This window comes from Gossypium raimondii, chromosome 4 (genome assembly GCF_025698545.1).
Source record: "Gossypium raimondii isolate GPD5lz chromosome 4, ASM2569854v1, whole genome shotgun sequence".
Lineage (NCBI taxonomy): Eukaryota > Viridiplantae > Streptophyta > Magnoliopsida > Malvales > Malvaceae > Gossypium > Gossypium raimondii.
The window spans coordinates 40994726-41018375 of NC_068568.1; the positions used below are offsets into that span (position 1 = coordinate 40994726).

At 32.0% G+C, this 23650-nt stretch overlaps 1 protein-coding gene and 1 long non-coding RNA gene across 2 annotated transcripts; one reads left to right on the plus strand and one right to left on the minus strand.

Moving 5' to 3' along the window:
- Positions 1-14183: 14183 nt before the first annotated feature.
- Positions 14184-15089, minus strand: LOC105778819 (uncharacterized). Its single transcript, XR_001128893.2, has 2 exons — positions 14930-15089; positions 14184-14506 (listed from the first exon to the last, which is right to left on the minus strand). It is a non-coding gene; the product is annotated as an uncharacterized LOC105778819 (long non-coding RNA).
- Positions 15090-21029: 5940 nt separating this feature from the next.
- Positions 21030-21780, plus strand: LOC105778752 (uncharacterized). The gene is made up of 2 exons (XM_012602512.2): positions 21030-21262; positions 21344-21780. The coding sequence occupies exons 1-2, from the start codon at positions 21154-21156 to the stop codon at positions 21571-21573; spliced, it is 339 nt and encodes a 112-aa protein (XP_012457966.1). The 5' UTR covers positions 21030-21153; the 3' UTR covers positions 21574-21780.
- Positions 21781-23650: the final 1870 nt, after the last annotated feature.

Consider the following 23650-nt stretch of genomic DNA (forward strand, 5'->3'; position numbering starts at 1 on the left):
TAGTGTACTGTCAAATGGACTTAGTTTCGTACTATATTAATCCTCTCGTCGGTGGTCATCTTCTCAACGTCCGAATTTGCGAAAGTATCCTAAAACGGGTTTGATTTTGTTTTTATCTAGAAGTTTTTTTTAAGATTTACTCCTAATTTACACCCACATATCATATAGAACATTATAGAAGTTAATCTTAGTTCGATTTTTCGGTGAAACAGTTGATTTTGCAAAACAAACTTTGGGATTTTAAGTACTATCTATTGGAATATCACTGGCATTAGGGTATTCCACTAGCATTAGGGTTCCTTGGGCTCTCAAACATACTTCTCTGAGTATGACCGACACCAAATGTGAACTCATGTGAAGGAACTTTTAAGGGCAGACGGGCACAAATAGAAGTAGTACCAAGATTATTGAAGGCAGGGATAGGAACGGGAGTAGGAACTGCATTGTTTGCCTTTGAGAAACCAAAGTTGAATGGAGCTTCAGCAGGTGGTGGGAATGCAAGTAAAGAAGGATTGATACTTTTAGATGATTTAGTTGATTTTGATTGAATTAAATTCATTTTAAGATCCTTTGCCTACTCCTACTCCTCCTCCTTTTTCTTTTACTGCTCAGCCCATTCAAAATATCAATCTTCCCTTTTCTTTTCTTTTTTGTCCATCCCTTCCCCCTCCAAATTATGTCCCTTTGGCTGCTCAATTCCAACGTGGCAAGGTAACTGGCCACGTCACTTTTCTCGTTAAGTCTGTAACATAAAATGTTAATGGGTGACTGATTTGTCACTTTTCGAGAACATTAGTGACTGATTTGTTATTTTTTAAAAGTTGAGTGATTGAATTGAAACCATAGTGACTGTTTTGTCAGCTGCATCAAAGTTGAGTGACTGTTAGTGTAATTTACCCTTATCATAATTATGACATGATGAAAAATAACATGAATTAAGAAAAAAAATTAAAATATTTTACCTTTATTTTGGTACATTCGTAAAAACATAATTAAGGTAGGAAGTCAAGTAATGTCTTCAAATGTTAGTTGAAATTTCCATCTTGCATATGTGGGTTACAACAGAAGATTAACTCACCTTTTCTCTTTATTAAGAAACTTGCAAAAAGAGACGTGATAAGCAGGACGAGGATAGAGTGCAAACCTTTTCTTTTTATTAAGAAACTTGCAAGAAGAGACATTATAAGCACAAGGAGGATAGAGTGCAAAAAGAGAATTCTCGCTTGAAACTTGTTAACAAATTTGTATTGTTATTTTTTTATCTTAAAGAGGTAAAGAGATCAAGAAAAGATTTGGAAATTTGTGTTCGTGTAATGTGAAGGGACTCAAGAGTAAAGAATTGAAGAACATTGTGGGAGTAATCTTTGCTTCTAAAGACGACTCCAACAATGTTAAAATAAATGTTGTTGAATATGAGCTTATTTCTAGGTTTTCAAATGATCTAGAAGGTAGGTGACCAAGTGTAGAATTGGAGTAAATATATTTGGTTTTGAGCTATTGGAAGATAAATTGGAAAGAGAAATTTACCTAAAATATATCAAGATAATAAAGTATATTAAGCTTAATTGTTAATGAAATATTGTAAATAACAATCACGAAAAGAAAAAAAAGTAAAAATATAAAATGACATTTTTTAAATATATAAAGTTTTCAAGCCTTCATGTGGATAATGAAATTAGTAAGGCTTTATTTACTATTGAGTTTTAAGTGTTTTTTAAGCGAAACCAATTTTTCAAGTAAAATGTAATGGTAAACAAATAGCTTTTTAAGTCAAACGAATACTCTAAATTGACTTTTCAAGCCAAATCAAAAAGCTAAAATTTAGAGAAGGTTCAGAAAAAGTTGGATAGTTGGGATGCTAATTTTCTTTCTATGGCAGGGTGTGTGACTCTTGCTCGATCGGTTCTTTTATCTATTCCTAACTATTTTATGCAAACAATTAGAATTCCTGTTAGTGTTTGTACTGAAATTGAGAAGATTGCCCAAGGTTTTATTTGGGAAAAATCAGCTGCTAGTCATAAACCAGCCTTAGTTAAGTGGAGTGATTGTTGCCAACCTTTTTCCAATGGAGGATTAGGTCTTCGACATCTCTAGGAACAAAATGAGGCATTCTTGCTTAAATTAGGTTGTCTTCTTACTAATAAGAACACTTTATAGGTTAGAGTCCTTTGAGCTAAATGTAAGATTACGGATGATTTCCTAGTAGACATTTCAAGAGGCCAGTGTTCATTTGTCAGGAGATCTCTAGCTACGGTTTGGCCACTTGTTCGTCAAAGCCTTTCTTGGTCAGTGGGGGATGGAAGTTTAGTTAAATTTTGGACGGATTCTTGGATCACGAATCTTGGTCCATTACTTAAATTCTATTCTAACACCGAGCTGATTGATGAGTCTATTACTCTCAAGGAGGTGATGATTGCTAATGGTAGTTGGAATTGGAACTATCTATGTTAGTATTTGAATACTGATATCATCTCTTATATTGCAAGCATTCCAGCACTGAATCCTTTAGTAGGGTATGATACTTTGATTTTAAAGTGGTCTACTAATGGTATTTTTACTGTTAAATCAACTCACAATACTCTTATGAAAGGCTGCCTACAACCAACAAAAAATAAATAGAAGCTTGCACGTCTATTTCTGGTCCTTAGCGTGTTCGACAGTTTCTTTGGTTGGTTCTTAAAGAATGTTTACTCACCAATGCTAAACATTGTAGAAAAGGTATGGTTGATAATCCTTCTTGTAGATTATGTTGCAGTGCCGAAGAATCTACTTTACACGTGCTTCGGGATTGTTGTAAAGCAAGAGAAGTGTGGGAGCAACTTGTTCCTTTGAGGGTAAGGAATAGTTTTTACTCCTGTTCTTTGCTGCCTTGGTTGTCTGGTAACTTAATGAATACATTTGGCATAGTTTTTAATGAGGTTGATTGGCAAACCTTGTTTGGTATTATTTGCTTGAAGATTTGGAAACAAAGGAATTTTTGTGTGTTCTAAGGATAACAGTTCAATACTATACATATTTTTCAGTCATCATAGTGTTGGGTGAAAACCATTAAGGATATGTCAGGTTATTCAGATGGGAATCCTAAAAGACAAGATTGATGTCGTAAATGTCAAACAACTTTATGTTGGACCGAACTGGCTGAAAGGAGAGTGTTGGTTCCCAAATAGTGTAAGAATTTGAGTGGAAACTAAGGCTAATACAAGATAGACTAAAAGTGGATTCTGATAGACAGAAGTCGTATGTAGATTTAAAAAGAAAAGATATTGAATACAATGTCGATGATCAGGTCTTCTTGAAAGTGTCCCATGGCGAAAGGTGTTAAGGTTCGGTCAAAAGGGTAAGTTAAGTCCGAGATTCATAGGACCTTATCGAATCCTTAAAAGAATTGGTCCAATTGTGTACCAATTGAAACTACCTCCCGAATTGGATCGAATCTATAATATTTTTCATGTCTCCATGTTGAGATGTTACTGCTTTGACCCTTCCCATATTATTCTAATCAAAGAAATTTAGGTACAACTAGATTTGTCTTTCGATGAGGAACCTGTTCAAATCTTAGATCGAGAAGTAAAGGTTCTTAGAAGGAACTGAATCCCACTTGTTAAGGTTTTGTGGCAGAACCATGGCACCGAGGAGGGCACATGAGAACCGGAAGATGCAATTCATCAACAATATCCTCATCTATTCAAACCAGGTAAATTTCGAGGACAAAATTCCTTTAAGGAGGGGAAAACTGTAACACCCCAAAATAAATAGGGTTAGATGAAATAAGTAACTAAGAAATAACATGGCTTAGTATACTCCTTAGAGGTCCTAGGTTCTATCCATACCTTTCCCAAACAGTTAAGCCTTAAAACAAATATTAAATGGAGGGAAAACTTACCAAGAGTGGGTAACACCCCAAATAGTTAAGCCTTTTCATTTCTCCTTTTGGTTCCTAGGATCAAGTCACGCCAATCCCTCTCATTTCCATTTTTTTTCGGTTGAATGGGAATTTACCATTCAACCCCTTTAAAATTTAAAAACCCTAACTATTTAATCCTTTTTCCTAAACACAAAACTATAATTTATTTTTCTAATTAAACTGAAATTTTTTCTCCTTTCTCCCTATTTCACTTCAATTTTGTTTTCATCATCTCTTTACACAATTTTTGCTCTCCATTGCTGATGTAACATCCCCCTTTTCAATGGTGTCGGAAACAGTGATTTCAGGACCACAAATTTGACGAGTAAGTCCATATTATTATCTAATATTTATGAGTCAATTATAATATTATATTTAATTCTAGCTTAATAATTTTTATAAATTGAACGAATAGATAAGTATAAGTGGTTCAGTCAAAAAGTTAAGTGGTTTTTGAAAATGAGGTATTGGGACCTCGTTTCCATAATTTGATGTTGTAAATATGTTTATTAAATATTTACTGAATTGTATTATAGGTGAATTGAAGTTTGGTTCGGTAATTTTGACTATTGGTTACTTAATTATGGTAAAAGGATTAAATTGTAAAAAGGTAAAAGTTACCCATCATAGATGATTTCTATTTGTTAAAAGGGTAAATTAATGGATCTATATGGTAATTATACCACATTTTATATGTTGGAAAAATATGGACATGTTTAAGTGATTTTACATGTTATAAATTAAATGTTAATTTTGTAAATAAAAAGGTAAAATATTAAGTTAAAATAAAGAATGATAATATAATATCATCATATTCCTTTCTTTATTTTTGGTTGAAAGCTGAAACACCATAGAAAGGGAGAGAGCTTATTAGGCCAAGCTAGGGGTCATTGATTTGGGAGGTAAATCTTGTCCATTTTTAGTGATTTTTATGTTTTTGAGCTTGTATTAGCTTGATCTAGCTAACCTAGGGATTAATTTATAAAACTGCCAAATGTCATGGATTATTCCATTGATGAGTTTAGTATAATCTTGAAGTTTTATGGTAGATTATTAAGCTGGGTTGTTAAATAGGACTATTTTGTAAAGTAATTTTTAGTAATTTTAATGTTAAAGGACTAAAATGTTAAAGTGATAAAATTACAAGGACTTGTGTAAAATATCAGCAAGTATGGGTTGTAATGAAGTAGTTAATAATTTGGCTGAACTTTGTTTTAGTTGAAAATGGTAAAATTGCAAGTTTTGGACTTAAGGACTAAATTGCATAAAAGGTGAAATGTTGGGGTAATTTTGTAAAATGTATAAAATAACTTATTTGCATAAAATTAGTTAATTATGTTGCTGGAAATTTATAATTGAATAGAATTATTATTTTAGATCAAGAAATAAATCGATCAGACTCAAATCGCGAAAAAACTAAAGTAACGGATTGATCGTTGTCTCGACTTCGACTTCATTTTGGTCATGTAAGTTTGTTAGGTTTAATCTTAATACATTTTCTTAAATGCTTATTGTATGAACTAAATTGTTTATTGTTAGATGATGGATTGACACCATGTAATTGAGAATTGAAGTAATGGATTGATATAACATTAGTTATTGTTGATATTTTCTGAGCCGATGAACTACGATATAGTACGATTGGCATGCCAATAGGTTGTGTTGCGCACGGTACGGGATTGGTATGAGATGTGATAATGATTTCTATATATATTTTGTTCATTGAATATACCGATGTCTTACATTTGTTGCGGACTATCGTGTCATATTATAGTGTTTTCTGGTGTGTTATGAAGGCAGATGTTAGCCATCGGGCGAGGCACGTAGTACCGAGGTGTGTTATCGGTTGGATTAGCTCGTATGAGCATTTGATGTGTTCTGGATGGTTAAATGTGTACTCATATCCATATATCGTTTATTGGGCAATGTTTGATTGATTATTGAATATTATTGAAATGTGGAAAAATTGATTTGCACTATTGTTCGAGTATCACTCACCTGTTGTGAACTGTGACTGACAAGAGTTCTGTTTATTAATCTTGTTAATTGAATTATTAGGTTAATTCGATAAGCTTTATCGTTTAATCGACAAATTTACTAAGCTTTATGAAAGCTTACTCGTGTCCTTGTTTCTTTCTTTGTAGATTACGTTTTGTGGAAATCAGGAAATCGAATCAACTTGAAGAATCACACTATCCGAGAACCTTTGGTAGATTTTGAAGAAACTTGGCTTATATGGCATGTAATTGAAGGGTTGATTATGTTTTGTAATGGTTTATAAGTACTTATGTTGTATAATGGATGTGCATATGGTGTTGTGGTTGAGTATTTACTTAAATAAGCATACTAGTTCTAGGTTGAAGCATAAATGGAAGTAGTGGGATGAGCATGAAATGGTAAGTTTGGTTAAATTAAGCATGCCATTTTGGGATTGAATGTAAGTCATTTTGAATGTGCTTGTGGCTTGTATATTTAGTTAAGGAAAGAAATGTGTGAGTGTTTGTGTTGTGGTGTCATGGAAGACACATTGGTTAGACTTTAGGTTGATCGTTTCAGCATGTTTTTAGTGTCATTGATTGCATTCTTAGAGCTTGCTTACAGGTAATTTTGTTAGGTGTAGGCACCTAAGCTTTTGGATGAGTAATAGACATGTTTTGGGTCATTTTTGGGCACACACGGCCCAGGACACGAGCTGTCACACAGCCGTGTGTCACACACGGGTAACCCACATAGGCATGTGCCTCGAACGTGTTAGGTGCATGGTTCACATGAGCTGGCACATGACCTGCGACACAGCTGTGTGGAGTAGCTACATGACCATGTTTGGAGCCACACAATCTAGGCTCTATCACATGGCCGTGTGACCCCTGTTTTGGAAAATTTTCATTTTTCCCCCAAATATTCTGATTTGTTTCGAATTGGTTACTGATTGTTCCTAAACTATTTTTAAGGCCTCGTAGGCTCGATTTAAGGCCCATAAATGAATGTTTCACTTTAATTTAAATGCTACATGAATATTCGAGAATTAAATTGTAAAATTGATATTGTGTGATACTGAATGCTTTGAATTGTTTTGTAATACTTCGTAACCCTAATCCAGTGACGAAGACAGGTTATGGGTGTTATAGCTGAAATTTAATTTTGATCCCGAATCCGAAATCAATATCCGTTCAACCCATTCTTTTTATTAGTTTAGTGAAACGTTGTCGATTCCATGTCTAAACTTACTAAGAAACGATAAGTAAACCTCGACTCTATGATTCATATTTGTAATTTAGTTGTATGAATCTCCAGCTTTAATCCTTAAGTTCCATTAATGGATCCAATCGAAATCTTGTCATATATTTCACAAATCTTGACAAATCTTGATTTAATTATTAATCCGAGCGTATTTTTTCCGTTGAAAGACCCGATTTAGGTACCCTGTATTAGGCTTAAGCGCGAGGAATGATGTTCGAGGCCTCAATGACAAGTGTGTGTTCTTTTACAAGCGAATCAGGGCAAACTGTGCCTCAGAATAAGGCTACACGACCAACCACATTGGCATATGGTCACCTGTGTGGACCACATGACCCTTCACACAACCATGTTCCCTTTGAAACCTTACGAAATTCATTTCCCACACGACTTAGGACCCTCAACATGCCTATCACATAGTCGTGTCTCCCCTATAGGTTGATTTTATGAATACTAGATGGCCACAATTTGTCACAAGACCTAGCCACACGGTCCGGTCACACTATCGTGCGTCCCCTGCAAGTCAAATTTTATAATTTTGACCTAGAATTTTATGATTTATTTAGATTAATTCGTAATTGATACCCGAACTATTCTAATGGTTATTTTTTCAATTAAGCCCCTCGTAGTATGAATAATGCTAGAATCCATGATCTAATTGACTGGATTAATATTATATTTGTATATATATTTACATGAATTATGGATAATTAAGGTTATTATATCTATATTTGTGATTGATAGTATAACATGCCTTTTGACATCGATAAATTGGATCATTGAAAAGCAAATGTTTTGGCTACTGTATCAATTAAGTGAGAGCATAATTATTGCTTCCATATTTGATCTGTTATTATTATGTTATATGTTTCCATTTTAATCTGTTATAAACATGTTATATTTTATTGCATGGTATGAGACATTTTGAAAGGAAGAAGTTCTGGCAGATTCTTAATCTGCAACTCTGGTGGTTTATCCACATGCATCTGGAAACTTTCATTTGTAATTATGCTGTGTACTCATAGCCATTTGGAAGTATATTAACTTGCAACACTAGCGGTTCGTCTACCCATTATCTGATAGCTTTTATCTACAATTATGTTGTGTATTGACAACCATCTGACAGCGTGTTAACCTATAAATTTTGTGGTTTAACCATAACCCGGTGTGTAGGGATGGACGAGTTTTGGGAAACTCTCATGGTATGTAGCGGTGGGGTAGGATGTTATCTATTAAACTGAATATATTTGTATTTGTAAAGAATGAGCTTAAAATTCTAAAATCTTCGATATGATATGACATAGATGTAAATGTGAATTTGGCTATGAACTGTGATTTTATATGCTAATTAATTGCACTGATTTTCTTGTGATGGAACTATTTTCAAAACTTTGATAGCTTACTGGGTCACTTCGGTGGCTAATGTAATCTTTTGAATTCAAGTTTAACGTTTAGGTCGATTTGGGGAGGTTACATTTCCAAGGATAGGATTTTCAAGGATGGCAACTTTTGTTGAGGCATTAGAGGTAATTTTGAAGGTTGTAAGTGGTATTTTCCTTCCTCTCATAGTCTTTGCCTTGCTAGTTTCAGCTAGATTGCTAGTCTTTAAGTAGAAACCTTGCATTATTGAAAGTAACTTCTATATCAAGAAAATGAATCTTGAGACATTTACTAGTAGTTGGACGAAATCATCAACAAAAATAATTGTTCTCAAATAAACCTCCATTGGCATTCAAAAATCGATAGTTCAAAAATGAGCCTTTCAATTTGTTAGAACTATCGATCTGCCCACATTTTTGTAATCTTTATTTTATTTTAGTTGTTGTAGCAGAGAATTGAATTCTGATGACCTCATCAACTCCATCGTCTAAAGGAAATGGGTTAAAGTTTGGAATAAGGTTAGAGAAAAGGTTGGGGTGGAGTAGAAACATGAGTAATTGTGTATTGGATAATGGATAGAGTTTGAGGGTCATTTGGATGATTTTGGGTAGTATTTGTCGCAGGTGGTTCAACTTTTATAGAAACTTTTCTTGAGAGATTTTGATCATCACTATCATTCTCTTCCTTATTCAAAGAGGGGTCAAACTCAGGGTCGTCATCATGTAGAACATTTTCTTGAATATTGTTGTTTGGAAGGTCATGATTTTCTTCATTTCTGTTTGGTTTACCACTATCTTCATCTTCAATACTAACAACATTACTTGATCCAAAACGGAATCGACCCTTAGAGAAGGCGTACAAGGAACTGGTATAAAGAAAATCAGAACGGTTAAGTTCAATATAGGTCGATCTATTGGAACCTTTTGATCTAAATACTTGGATAGTTCCACTAAAGTGAATTTGGTTTACATCAAATTCAGTCTCATATGTGAAACCATGTTTGATTTCTTCCATCTGTTCATCAATCATCTTTTCCACTTCTTGGTCATCATGAAGGCAGTTGTTACTTATGTGATTGATGGTGCTACACCTTATGCAAACTTTACAAACAAAATCATATAAAAAATCAACCTATTGTCTAACACCATTGTCTCTTTGGATAGTGTAGCCAAATATTAGGGGATGCCAAGGATTGATGTCTACGCGAACTTTAAGGAATTAGATGTTGTTACCATCATGTAATGACCCAAAATTCATGGGTATCGAAAAAGTACATTATAGGGCCTCCGTCTTAGCAAAGTGGGTTCGTAAATAATTATTAGTAATACTTGTGAGTCTAATAGTATGTTTAATTAGGCTTTAATTAAGTGAAATCAGCTCAACTTAGAGAAAATAGTAAAAAGGACTAAATTGAATTAGGGGTAAAAGTTGAATTATAGATTAATAGAAAATAAAAAGATTAAAATGGAAACTAAGCCATTAACAAGAAATGAGGCGGCATATATGTAATAAAAATCTAAGATTTTTATGTTATATTTAATTATAAAATTAATTATTTAGATATTAACTTGTTATAATTATGATATATTATATGATGAAACAAAATGAAGACAACTGGATGGAGATGATTTATTACGAGTGTATAAATAAAATATATACATTTGTAATATTTATATTTAAATTGGAAAATAGATATTTATTAATTAAATAATTAAATTATAAGATTTTTGTTTGATAAACAAATTAAATAATGACAATTGTAATAAAATTATTAGTACAAATGTAAAATAAATATATAATTACTTATGATTTAAGCTAAAATATATTTGTTATTAAAATAAATAAATAAAATAATTAAATAATTATTATATATTATATTATTATAACATAAAGTAAATAAACTAAAAGAAATAAAAGGCAAAAGCAAAACAAAGAAGAAAGAAATAGAGGCATTCGAAACGGAGCAGGAAAAAGGAAATAAAGAAAAGAAAAAGGAAAAACTAAGGGTTTAAGGTTTAAAGCTTTGATTGGTAAATCAATTAAGCCCTTTTTATTTAGTTTTGATGATTTAGAAGCTTTAAAACAAAGTTTTGTTGAAAATAAGTTGAGGTTTTGGAAGTTTATAGGTTTTTAAGCATGGTTCATGTTGGACAAATTGTTGAATTAGGGATTTAATTGAATGAATTTCAAGTTAGAATTGATAAAAGGATTAAATTGTGAAGTAAGTTATAAGTTTTATGTTTTAGGGACTAAATTGAGGGAAATTCGAAATTAGGAAAATATGCTGAAATTTTAATAGTTAAATTTGAGTTTGGATGAAATTTGAATAGAAATAGAGTGTGAATTGAATTAGAAAAGTATGAAACTTAGTTAGGATTAAATTAAGAACAAGGTAGGAATCGATTAGAAATTCAATTATTTATCATAATTAGTGCTCTAATTAATAGTGTAAATTATTATTATTTTCATAGCTAGCAAAGAACCAGAAGCATCGGCACGGAAGGGAAAAGAGAAGATTATCGAGGAGTAAACTCGAGAAAATCACGGATTGTATTACTATAATTCAAATTATTTATTATTTTAATGTTAAATTTAAATTATGTGTATGGTAAGCAAATAATAAGGTAAGTGAAATATAAGGTAAGTATTATTATTAAGTTGAAAGGAATTCAATTGAATAATGGATATATGTGTGGAATTGAAATGAATATTGACTTGAAAATGGGAAAGTAAATTTGAATTGAATTGTGATTGAAAGTGAAAAAGTGAAATTGAATTGAAATGTGGATTTGAAATATATGTGTTGGTATTGAATTGTGCTTTGATTAGTGAATGGAAAAGTATAATTGATATTGAAAATGAATTCTTGAAATAAAGATGAAAATTGGATTGTGAAATTGAAATACCCTATTGACTAGTCGGACCGAGGCGGATATAGTTAGCATGCCATAGGATTTGGAAGAGTACGGGATTTATCGACTTTGCCAATAAGGCACTTTATGTGTCGTACATCAGGCACTTTATGTGTCGTATCTCAGGCACTTTATGTGCTGTATCAGGCACATCATATGTCGTTTCAGGCACTTATGTGTCATATACTGATCAGGTACTATGTACCGTTTTAGGCACAATGTGTCGTACTGGTGTGTTTGGGTTGGAATCCATGTATCCGTCAAAGTCTAGATTGTTAATAGGGTGAATAATTGAAATGAGAAAATCAAATGAATTTGATCGATTGTAGTATTGGATATGAGAAAATTTAAAATTTGTGGATTGAAATTGAAATTGAAAATGAAAGGCATGAACTTAATGTTCATGTAGTGATTGAAATTATTACATGTGATATGTGATTGAAATTGAAGAATAGCTAAAAATTGTATTGTTATTGTTAATTAATGAAAGTTTATGAATTAATTGATATTTAAGAAATTGGATAGTTACATGCTTGGTAATTATAATTCTTTATTGCTATTATAATTTGAATTATGGTAATACCACTGAGTATAAAATACTTAGTGTACGGTTGTTTCTGTGCACAGGTTGAAAGGAGTTCAGAGTCTCGGTTCAGTATCCAGAACAATCCCGACTCCGGCATAAAGATTTTGGTGATGTTTTCTTCCTTTAAGTGAAAGTGGCATGTACATAGGGATTATAATGGTTATTTTGGTATGTTATATAATTTTGTTGTAAAGAAATGTATTTGGTGTTTTGATGATTAAATTAGTAAAATGGTAGAAATTGTTTATGGCATTGGTATTGAATTGAAATGGCTTGATTATATTTACTGAACTAATTAGAAATGATAATAGGGTATTCATTAATTAACCTATTAAGTCAATATGTCAAGTATGATTTAAGTATATTTCAATATATAAATGCATTGGTTGAATTATCGGAATTGGTTTGGTTGTGATTTGAAATTTGCAAGGAAGGTTCAATATTTATAAAGGGTTTATATTGAATTTAAAAAAAAAATGAAGTCAATTAGTAAGAATTTATATGAATTTATGATTATATTATATATATGTTTGCTATTTATTTAAGAATTATTTGTAAATTGTCTAAGATGTCTGATAATGCCTCGTAACCCTGTTTCGGCGACGGTTTGGGGTTAGTGGGTGTTACACATCATTATCAACAATTTGCACAACTCTCCTTGCAATTCGACCAATGTGAGCAACTACAAAAGTTCTAAGGTATTCGAGTTGGAGGCCCCATATTTTTAACAGCCCACTATTTAATGGTGTCGAAAATGGTGATTTCATAACCGCATTTCCAATGTTTAAGGAGGTTAGTATAAATGTTAATTAAAGTTTGATCCCTTAATTTTGTCAAATAGATAGTTAATTAAGGTACAATGATTGAATTGTAAAAGTTTATTGCTCTGGATTTTTAAATAACCGAAGGATCAATTGAGCAATGGGACCATCTTTAATGTGCCAAACGGTGGTGGGTGTTATTTGTCATCCACTAACTTTTTTAATTAAGCTTAACATTAGATTAATTAAGATTTAATTAATTAATTATTAAACAAAGTATATAAGACAAATTTTAATGGAAAAACAAGCCTTTTATGTTCATCTTCTTCATTTTCACGAAGAAAAGAAAAGAAAAATGGGTTTTGAAGCTTTCATACTTCCATTCATTAATAGATCGAGAATTGAACCAAACTGGGAATAATCGGGGAAAAGACAAAATTATTGATTAGTTCTTGAAGATTCGATTATTTGCTATTTTGACCAAGCAAGTTCATATGGTATGATTGTATTTAAATTGTTATATATTTGAATTATGAATTTGTGTATGTTTGATAGTAATTTGAATTGTTTGAAACTTGGTACAAAAGTTGATATATGGACTAAATCATAAAGAAATGACAAATTGATTAATAAATTGAATATGATGAATTGCGATTTGAGATATTTAATGAATTGATAGTTGATTACCCTATTAATTGTTCAGGCAGAGTCGGATATAGTTGGCATGTCATAAGATAGATTGCGTATGGGTTACTTTGACTATGTGTCGATGAGTGCTAGACACAACTTTTACTTCGGTTATATCGATGAGCGTTGGGCACAATCTTGTTACTTCGAACTTTATGTTGAGGCAATAGGTGCCAAATTTGGTGTGTTGGTTGGATCCATGTATCCGTTCGAGTCTGAGTCAAGTTAATAGGGATATAAAATGTAAAGTTGATAATGATATATCAATTGAATTGATGTAGTGAAATAATGCTTAAAAGAAGAGGTATAATATATAAATTTCAATAGTATACAAAAAATTATGCAAACCAGATATACAAGTCTAGAGGATTGACATGAGAACGTGACGAATTAATTGATTCGATTCGAAAAAAAGATATAAATTTGATATTGAATTGATTAATTGCTGATTAATTATATGAATGACATTGAAATGTTGATTATAAGTGAATTGGAATGTTACATATTTGAATCACTATATGATACAATTATATATTGAACTCACCTTGTTGATATGTGGTTGCCATGTTTAGGCAAACTTGTCAAGCTAGTAGTTTATCGTATTAAATTATAAATTAAGGTAAGTTATTGTTTAATCTCTATGAACTTACTAAACATTCGATATGTTTACCCCGTTATTTTCCATTTCCCTATAGATTGCCAACTTGCAAAATGTGTCAAGCGGATCGTCGAGAAGCTTACTGTAGTAACCCAAATTTGCCTGGCCCACATACATTTTAGAAAAAATAAAAAAATAAAACCAATAGAAAACAAAAAACCAAAGTCCAAATGTCCATATTACAAAACCCAATTAACCCAAGCCCAGACCTAACCATCAGCCCAAATACCCGTAGCCCAAAACAAAAATCAAAATCAGAAACCCTAGGCAGCAAACTAACAGCCCCCGCCGCTCTCCATGAGCACAGAAGCCCGACTCCTCCTTCCACGCGCACCTCCACACGTTTGTCGCCCTCCACGTCACCGTACGGCCTCCGTACACCTGCAGAAAATCAACACACAAAGAGCGCAAGCAAACCAACCAAAAAAAGCAGAAATCGACAGCAAATGAAACAAAAAAGGAGACAAATTTCTTTCGATTTTTTGTTTGTTTTATTTCTGTATTATTTTGGCTATATAAGGCCATTCAGAACGCTGTACAGGGGATTCCTTTTTTTACACAGAGATTGAAATACAAAAACTCAGAAAAATTTCAGAAAAATAGAAGTGATTCAACTTATGCTTCGATTTTTGGTTCTTTTTTTTAGATTCTTTTTCTTTCCTTTGTGTTTGGACGTTTGATTCTCAACAATAAAAGAGGGAAGAAAATTCTAAAAACGAAAGAAAATCTGGAAAAGTTTTTTTATCGATTTCTTTTTTCGTTTTTTTTTTGTTATTTTCCTTTTAAAAAAAAAGAGGATCTTACCTGGTGTCATCGCAGTGTACCCTTCTCCGTCGTGATCGAAGACTAGGACGACCGAGGGCGTGGGTTGGCCTTGATTGGCGGCGGCGCAAAGAAAAGGGTTGAATACCCTAGCAGAACCATTGTTTTTTTTATTTTTTCTTTCATGCTGCAAATGTTTTTTTTAAGGTATAAAACTGCTTTAAATAGCAAGAGCAAAACAGCGCCGTTTTATCCCCCATGACCAGCGCGCGATCCGACCCGCTCCAGGGGGATCCGCGCGTTTTCATGAAATGGGTTATTTTCGCGCGGGGTCCTTCCGTTTTTGCAGCGCTTTACAATTAGCCCCTTTCTCCTTCTTTTCTTTTATTTTAATTTAGCCATATTATTTTATAGTTGTTTCATTTCAGTCCCACGTGAAACGGTGCGCTTTAAGGCTGGGAATATTTTCCCAATCAGTCCCTTCCTTTTGACGCGCGTTTTACTTCAGTCCTTTTCATTCTTTTTATTTTCGAATTTACCCAGTATTTTCATTTTTTATTTCGATCTAGTCCGTGTTTTAGCACTTTTATTATTTAGCTAATTAGTTTTAGCATTATTATTATTATTATTGTCATTATTATTATTACTTACCTTATTATTATTATTTTTATTTACCCATTTATTCCCTTTTAGATTTTGTCATATATATACACACTTATATATTTTTAGACTTTATAATTTATATGCATGCATTTTTTATATAATATATATACGAACATATTTTTAAATTTTGTAAATATATATACTTACATATATATATATTTATATATATATATTTAATAATTTTATAATATGTATATAGACATACATTTTCACATTTTCATAACTTTATGTATATACACATATATATCTTCTATATTTTTATACTTTTATTCATTTTCTTTATTTATTTAGTTATTTGTATGTACATTGTTATTTTAAAATGTTTTAATTCTATTCGTTTACTTACTTGCAATTATATGATTGATTTATCTTTTATATTTATTTATTTCATTTCATTTTTGATGATTGTTCATATTATTCATGCCTCCACTATCGAATTCATTATTGCTTTGGTTACGAGTATTAGCATTGTGTTTTATTTCTATTATTTCGAGTTAGATTAATTTTATTTGATGCATAAATTACGATTTTTGAATAAGCAAAATCTCGTGTTTAGATTTAAGAAGGTCGTACCCTAACTTACTGGGTTTCGATTTTCGCAATAAATCTAAATACACGAATCTTTTCAAGCTCAAGTTTTAGACGATCTCGGGCATTAAAAAAAAGATCGTGTCCTAACTTACTGGGCATGATCCATTTTCTAAACCCTAGATAATTAAATATCTTTTTAAATAAGTAAATTTTCGACATTTATTCTCCTATCGGGAATTCGATACGTTGTGTCCTAACGTATTGGATATGACATGTCGTTTTCTCGAGATGAGGATTTTTCTAATAAATTTCCGGCATTTATTCTCGTATCGAGAATTCAAGACATTGTGTCCTAACTTACTGGATATGATTCTTTTTCTTGATTAACGTGAGATATGTCCCTTTTTCCCAAAAAAATTTCAACATTTCAATAAATGATTGTATTTTTTAAATCTCTTTAAAGTTTTCAATTTCCGACATTAAGACATTAGCAATCGATTCGGTACCAATTTTGGGCGTTGCGAGGGTGCTAACCCTTCCTCGGGCGTAACCGACTCCCGAACCTGTTTTCTCAAATTTCGTAGACCAAAATCATTTTCAAGGTGAGCCGATCACACCTCAATAAAGGATCGGTGGCGACTCCGTTTTCATTTTAAAAGTCGATCCCCGTTTTTCAAATTTTAAAAATGGTTTCGACACTTACACTATCTGATTATTGATTCGATATTCTTTCAATCATTTAAGGCTTGGTTTTGTGGCATGTACATAGGTGTTATGTTATGGTTAACCTTTAATAATGATATAACTTGAAAATTATTTTATACATGACTTTGCATAATGATAATGCTTGTTGATATGTTATGCTTTTGGTAAATGGTTTGAGTTGTATATATGGCTATTCAAGTGGTATCTTTAGATGTGGATTGATAATGATCAAGTTGGTATTTTGTTAATGATTGCTTTATATATATAGTTTGTAATAGCCGATTTTCAATGGTGATGGAGCAGTGGTTTTGAGACCACAAACTTCTATCGTATTGACTCGTAATTATTATTTTTAGAATATTTATAGAGTTATTAGAGTCGTATTAAAATTCGGTTAAGAAATATTAACGTTTGAATAGTTAATTAAAGAAAATGGCTAAATTGAAAAATGTGCAAAAGTTAGTAATTAGTTCAATTAAATGATTAAATAACTTATTAATTACATGAGGAGGGACCAATATAATAGTTAGTCCCTAATGGATAGAGTTGGACGACAAAAGGAATTAAAAAGTTAAATTAATGTGATTTAATGGCATAATTGTAAATAAATATAAATTAAATAAAACAAATTAGAAGAAATAAGTTTTTCTTCTTAATTTCTTCGTATGCCAGTGCTGAAACACCATAGAAGTAGCTTAGAGAATCGGTTGAGCTTAGAAGCTTGCATGTGAGTTCAATTCTTACCCGTTTCTTGTATTTTTATGTTTTTGAGATTGTTACAACTAGGTCCAACTAGCCCGTACCTTCGTTTCTGATTCTGTTAAAAATTTTGAAAGTTTCCATTTTTGAATATTGAATTTTTTTTACGAATATAATGTATTAGGAGCTTTGATTTTAATGTTTAATGATTTTGTAAAGAGATTTTTTTGTTAAATTTTGATTTTAGGATTAAATTATGAAAATGTAAAAATTTTAAGGTTTAATAGTGAATTTGATGTTTATTAGGGCTTTTGAGGGCCTAGTATATTTGGATAAAATATTGAATTGAGTAAAATAGTTAATTAGATAAATTTTGAGTTAAGGGACTAAATTGTAAAAATTGTAAAAGTTTGGGGTAATTGTGTAAATTTGAAAAATAAAAGGGTATTAATTGTAAAATGCATTGGAATATGAAATGTATACTAATAATTGAATAATTTTACGTTTTAGGCCAAGATCCCGTACATATTCGTGGAAAAAGAAAAATAGCGAAATAGTCTCTGAACTTCTGCAATTCCTACAATTCAATCCAGATAAGTTCGTACGATTAAAATTTAACAGTTTTATAAATGGGTGATTGGTGTTACATGATATAAAATATATATATTTCATTGTTGGAAATGAATCATTATCTGAGTTATAATATTGAAATTGATGTTCGGCTTGAATTGAATGCGGGATAGAGTACATTCGTGTTTTGGTGTATTATGGAGGTTTAGAGTGGAGATAGTATCGGAGGGAGATATCTGTATATTACCCAAGTAAACCGAGGTTCAACATTTGTTGCAAACTCTTGCTTTATACTTTTTGTTTGGTGTGTTTCGGGTGGATCAGCTCTTATGAGCTTTTGTTAAGCACTTATGAGCTTCTGTTCAGCTCCTATAAGCTTCTATTGGTGTGTTTCGGGTGGACCAGCTCTTATGAGCTTCTGTTTGGTGTATTTTAGTTAAATCAGCTTTTATGAGCTTCTGTCTGGTGTGTTCTATTTATCTGACGATGTACTCTTATTCGTAAGTCATTCTTCAAATGAAAAAAAATCTCGGTAAGGTAATTTGTTTAATGAATTTGAAACATATGTTATTTATTCAATATTGATCTGAACATAGATGAATTTATCGATTGAAATTGTGAGTGACAGGGAGTTCTCATGGATGATTATTATTGTTTGAATTATTATAATTAGTTCGGTAAGATTTATTGTTTAATACGTTGAACTTACTGAGCTTCATTAAGCTTACTTGTGTTGTTTAATGTCATTGTAGATTCTCGGAAGGTTGGAGGATTGGATCGGCACTCAAGTTACACTATCCAGCTCATCTTGATAGTTTTTAGAACGTTTAATTCAGATTATATGACATGTATAGGCTCTTGTGTGATTTTGGTTAATGTTTGACTTATGTAAATATTATGAATGATATTTTGTGCAAATAACCAACTTGCATATTACTTGAGAATGAGGTATAGTTTTTATGCTAGTGTGAATGGTGTTTATAAATGAAATGTTGTGATTGTGGTACCTTTGATAGGTTTTTTGATTAGGTATTGCTTGAATGAATTGATGAATTGAATTGATGTTTATTTTTATGTATAATTATATATATACTTGCGGTACTAATGAGGGTACATTATTTAGGCACTTATTAGGTTGGTTTTGGTGTGTTTATGGCTCGATTTATGTAATTTTGAATTGGTATTTTGGTTGGTATTTGAGTTTCTTAAGGTCCAAGCAAACTTGAAATGGTAAACTTGTGTTTTAAGGTTCATTTTGGGGCCACACGGCTTGAGACATGGGCATGTGTCTCAGCCATGTGTGACACACGGCCATGCGACACGGTCGTGTGTCCCTTGTAGGTTCAAGGCATACAAGTCAGGCAGTTACATGGCCTAGCACATGGCTTGACACACAGGCGTGTGGCTTGGCCTTGTAACCCAAGTAAATGAGTTACACGGGCATGGGCATGAGTTAGGACACGACCGTGTGTCCCTATTTTGAATGTCTACACGGCCTGGCTACACAGCCGTGTGACCCCTGTAGTCCAAAAATTTCAAAATTTTCCTAAAATTTCCAAATATTTCTTATTTTTTCCCGGATTGCTTCTATAGTAATTTTTGGGTCTCAAGGGCTCGATTAAGGGACATTATGAATTAATTTGAATGAAATTAGATTATGTTTGCATTGATGTATGATTTGAATGGTTTACTATTTTGTTTGTTCGATAATGCTCCGTAACCCTATTCCAACAACGGATATGGGTTAGGGGTGTTACACTGTTAAAAAAATGACGTGTTTAATGGATGATTGATTTATATATCGTGTTAAAGGAATGACATGTTTAATGGATGATTGTATGTTGTGAGTTGTAGATAATGAATGTGGTCATTTATACAAGGTTTTAGGTATGAATTTGAAATGTTTGGTGCAGGTAAAGATAGATAAGTAAGCCTAAGTTGATGGAAAAGTGTGGTAGCTATGAAATAGGTACCAAATGGCCTAAAATGTACCCAAAACAGAGTCCACGTCGCGACGTCGGGTGATGGTCGTTGCGACGAGCTCTGGACTTCAAGCAACGAGGAACCTCGTCATCATAATAAGACCAAGTCAGTATTTAGTCCTATTTCATGCTCCGGCTAACAAAAGAGCTTTCATAAGCTCGATTAAGACTTGAAAAAGATAGTATATCATGATGTGAATGTGTTTATGATATAATTAGATGTTTGAATGATTTATTTTCTGATTATTTAACGGTAGTTGCTCTGACAATGAATGTGATATATTGTAGCTCGGACCCGACGATCGGATCGGACGAGGGGTGTTACAATATTTGTATCCAAACATGCAAGGATGAGAAGAAGTCAAGGCTAGGTGAGATGTTGGGGGACCATCTTGCTAACATAAGTAGTGCACCTTCACCCGAACAAGGTCCTTCTCTTATAATGAGGATAAGTATAAGCTCAAAACGAAAAATAAAGATAAATATTGGTTAGAAAAAAGAAAGAGGAAGATGAAAAGATAAATAGAAGCAATTAATACAAAAAGGAGCACAAAGGAGACATTTTGGGGAGGAAAAAACAAAAGAAATTTAAAGAAGTAAATGAAGGGCAGTGTGTAGATGAACAACTAGCTCTTAAAAACGGGGAGGTTACAGTAAGCTAACCGTCGCTAGAACAGCTTGGTAATAGTCCCTATGAAGGAGGCTTTTCTAGAAGAGAAGAAAATCAAAATATTGGGCCTTGATTCTCTATATAAATAGTTAAATGGCTGGAATATGTAGTTACGTATTGTAGAGACTTCAACCTGACGCACACCTAAGTGGGGTAAGCACATGAAAGGTGTCTGTTCATTTACGTTGGAATATATAAAAATCCCGCACCACAAGACCCCTCCATAGACTGACTGCACTGCCCAACTAAGGAATCGAATATTTAATATTATATTATATAATATTTTATACATATACACACTAATGAAACCTGCGTTTATTATAGGCTACATATATAAGTACGTGTGTGTTAAACTTTCTCAAACCCAAACCCCCACACAGAATCAAACCCCATTTCTAAACCTTGTTTTTATTTGCATTAACTAGTTCAAAAAATCAAACAATCTAATGGAAGGAGTAAATAAAGAACATGAAAGCTTCAAGGAGAAGGAGGTGAACAACATGAAATCTTATACTGCAAAGGATGATGTTGTTCATCAACCTTCCCAAAAACAAGGTGAAAAGTATATCCTACAATATCTTTGTACCCGTGTTGTGTTGTTGTCATGTTTTATTTTCTTCTTGTTTGATGATGTAGGTGATGAAGGCTCCGAAGATGGAGATAAGTCTGGTACAACTCTACCGGTAAAGCCTGTCGAAAAGGGGTCTCCAGACCAGTCTGAGGTTCGAGTTCCAACACAAAATAAATCAAATCCGAGTGTTGAGACAGTCGAGGATATGGTTTTCTATCCAAGACCACTTCCTCCATCGCCAAACTCCAAGCCTTCTGGTAAAAAAGTGTGCTTCTGTGGATGTAGCATTTCATGATTCCCTAGTTTCATCACTTTCTCACCTTTTCATCTTAATATCTTATATTACTAAATTACTACATAGTTTCAACATTAAATAGTCTGTTTTTCCCGTATCCTCATTTCTGCATTAATATAGGTTCATATAACTTTGATTTTTATTTTTTTTGTTTCTGTTTCTCCATATATGATCATGTCCTTATATAATTACAAACCCCTTTTTTCATTTCGTTGCTTGAATTCTTAATTTATTATTTGAAATATAGAGAACGCATATTCATCGCATAGATGTAAAGCTTCAAAAATTTCAAAATATATGAATTTGTTTTAAAGATTTAACATATTATTGATAACATTAATATACTTAATTAGCTGGATTATATGAACAAATACCACATATAATCTCATAGGAAAAAGTCTATAAGGATAAATTCCATGGTAAAATCAACGGTTATATTTTTCTTTTATCAGTACAAATTAGAAAAAGAAGAAAATGGATGACAAAAGACTCAAACTCGTAATTCATATCATCATCCTTCACAACAACGGATATATAATTATTAAAATGTGAATATTTGATTTATTTACAGTATATTTCTTATTTATTTTTTAATATTTTATTATATTCTTCTAAGACATCGGTTAACCTCTTAACTTTATTTGCAAAGTCCAAAAATTTCATTGATAATGTATAAAATAATTTTATATTTGAGGACTGATAATGGTTGAAAGAGAGATGGATGTAAGCATTTTTAGAGAATCTGGAAAAACATGAAACACGCACCAAGCCAGTTACCCTCTCACTTTTCTTTATATCCATTAGAATTGGACTTGATTTTAGTTTTTTTCCTTAATTCCATTTAAAGATTAAGCATAATTGCAAATTTAGCACATAATCTTTAAAACTTTTACTCTATTTTGTTTGCTTTAATTGATCCTCAACTGTTTAAAATTGCATCATGATTGTTGTTATGTAACTCACTCATGTATATCAGCCACAAATTTGAATAGAAGAAATTGACATACTGGTAAATTATAGATTTCCTTTTGTCTCCTTTTATTGATTTTTATCCTTACTTGTTTTGGACATAATTTTTTAAGGCTATCTTTATCTTCATCCATTTTGCTACAAAAAAGTTATACCGGCAATTTCTACAAAAGGTATGGCGCCAGAACTATTTCAGGGTTAGTCAATTAACCCGCTTTGATGAATTGGTAATGTTTAATATGGAACTGCCCTGCTAAAATACCAATCAAAATAATTAAATTATAAAAAAGTAGAACTAGCGGTGTTTCCCTACAAATCACCACTAGTTTGAGCGTCTGTTTGTTAAGCGTTGTGCCAATGACTTTCCCGCTAATTTAAAGATTTAGCGGCGGTTTCTTTTTTTGTAAAAACGTCCCGCTTTTTCACATTTGATGGCGTTTTCTCCATTAAACACCGCTATAAGAGTTTAGTCGCAGCTTTTTTTTTCATAAAACACTGCGAGATTTCGCCACTATATATCCATTTTTCTAGAGTGAGTTTGTCCATGTCTTTTTTTTAATTAGTGTAATAATAAATTTTGTCTTATAATATTTATACACTTTATTAATTTGATTTTAATTTTTAAAAGAAATTTAATAAATTTAACTATCAACATTCTTACTAGTATTTGGTGCTAGAGAGTTTTTTTTTTTATAATTTTTATTTGGTGCTGGTAAGTTTTGAGTTTTTGGCATTAGAGAAGAACCATTTTTTTAACATAAAAATTATTAAAAAAACATTTTGACAATTTATAATATTTTTGACGCAAAAAACTAAAAACTTTGAAGTTTTTTCAGTGTCGAAGAAGCACTATTTAATCTAAAGTGTTAAAAAAACTTTACTGACAACTTATGATTTTTCCGGCACATGAAACTATAAACTTTTGAGTTTTCCTGTGCCAAACACCTAACTAAGAGTATAAAAGAATAGACAGAGTGAAAATTGTCATTAATTAGGATTAAATTGACAAATTTCATAACTATTGAAGGCTAAATTTATTGATATTTTTTAAAAGTAGGATCAAATTGATAAAATGTATAAATATTGAAGGGTTAAATTTGTTATTAGA

What these genes read in the sequence shown, in the direction of transcription:
- LOC105778752 (XM_012602512.2), top strand. Translation starts at nt 21,154, where the DNA reads ATGGAAGGAGTAAATAAAGAACATGAAAGCTTCAAGGAGAAGGAGGTG. An exon ending in TCAACCTTCCCAAAAACAAG is followed by an intron (nt 21,263 to 21,343) that starts GTGAAAAGTATA and finishes TTGATGATGTAG; the next exon opens with GTGATGAAGGCTCCGAAGAT.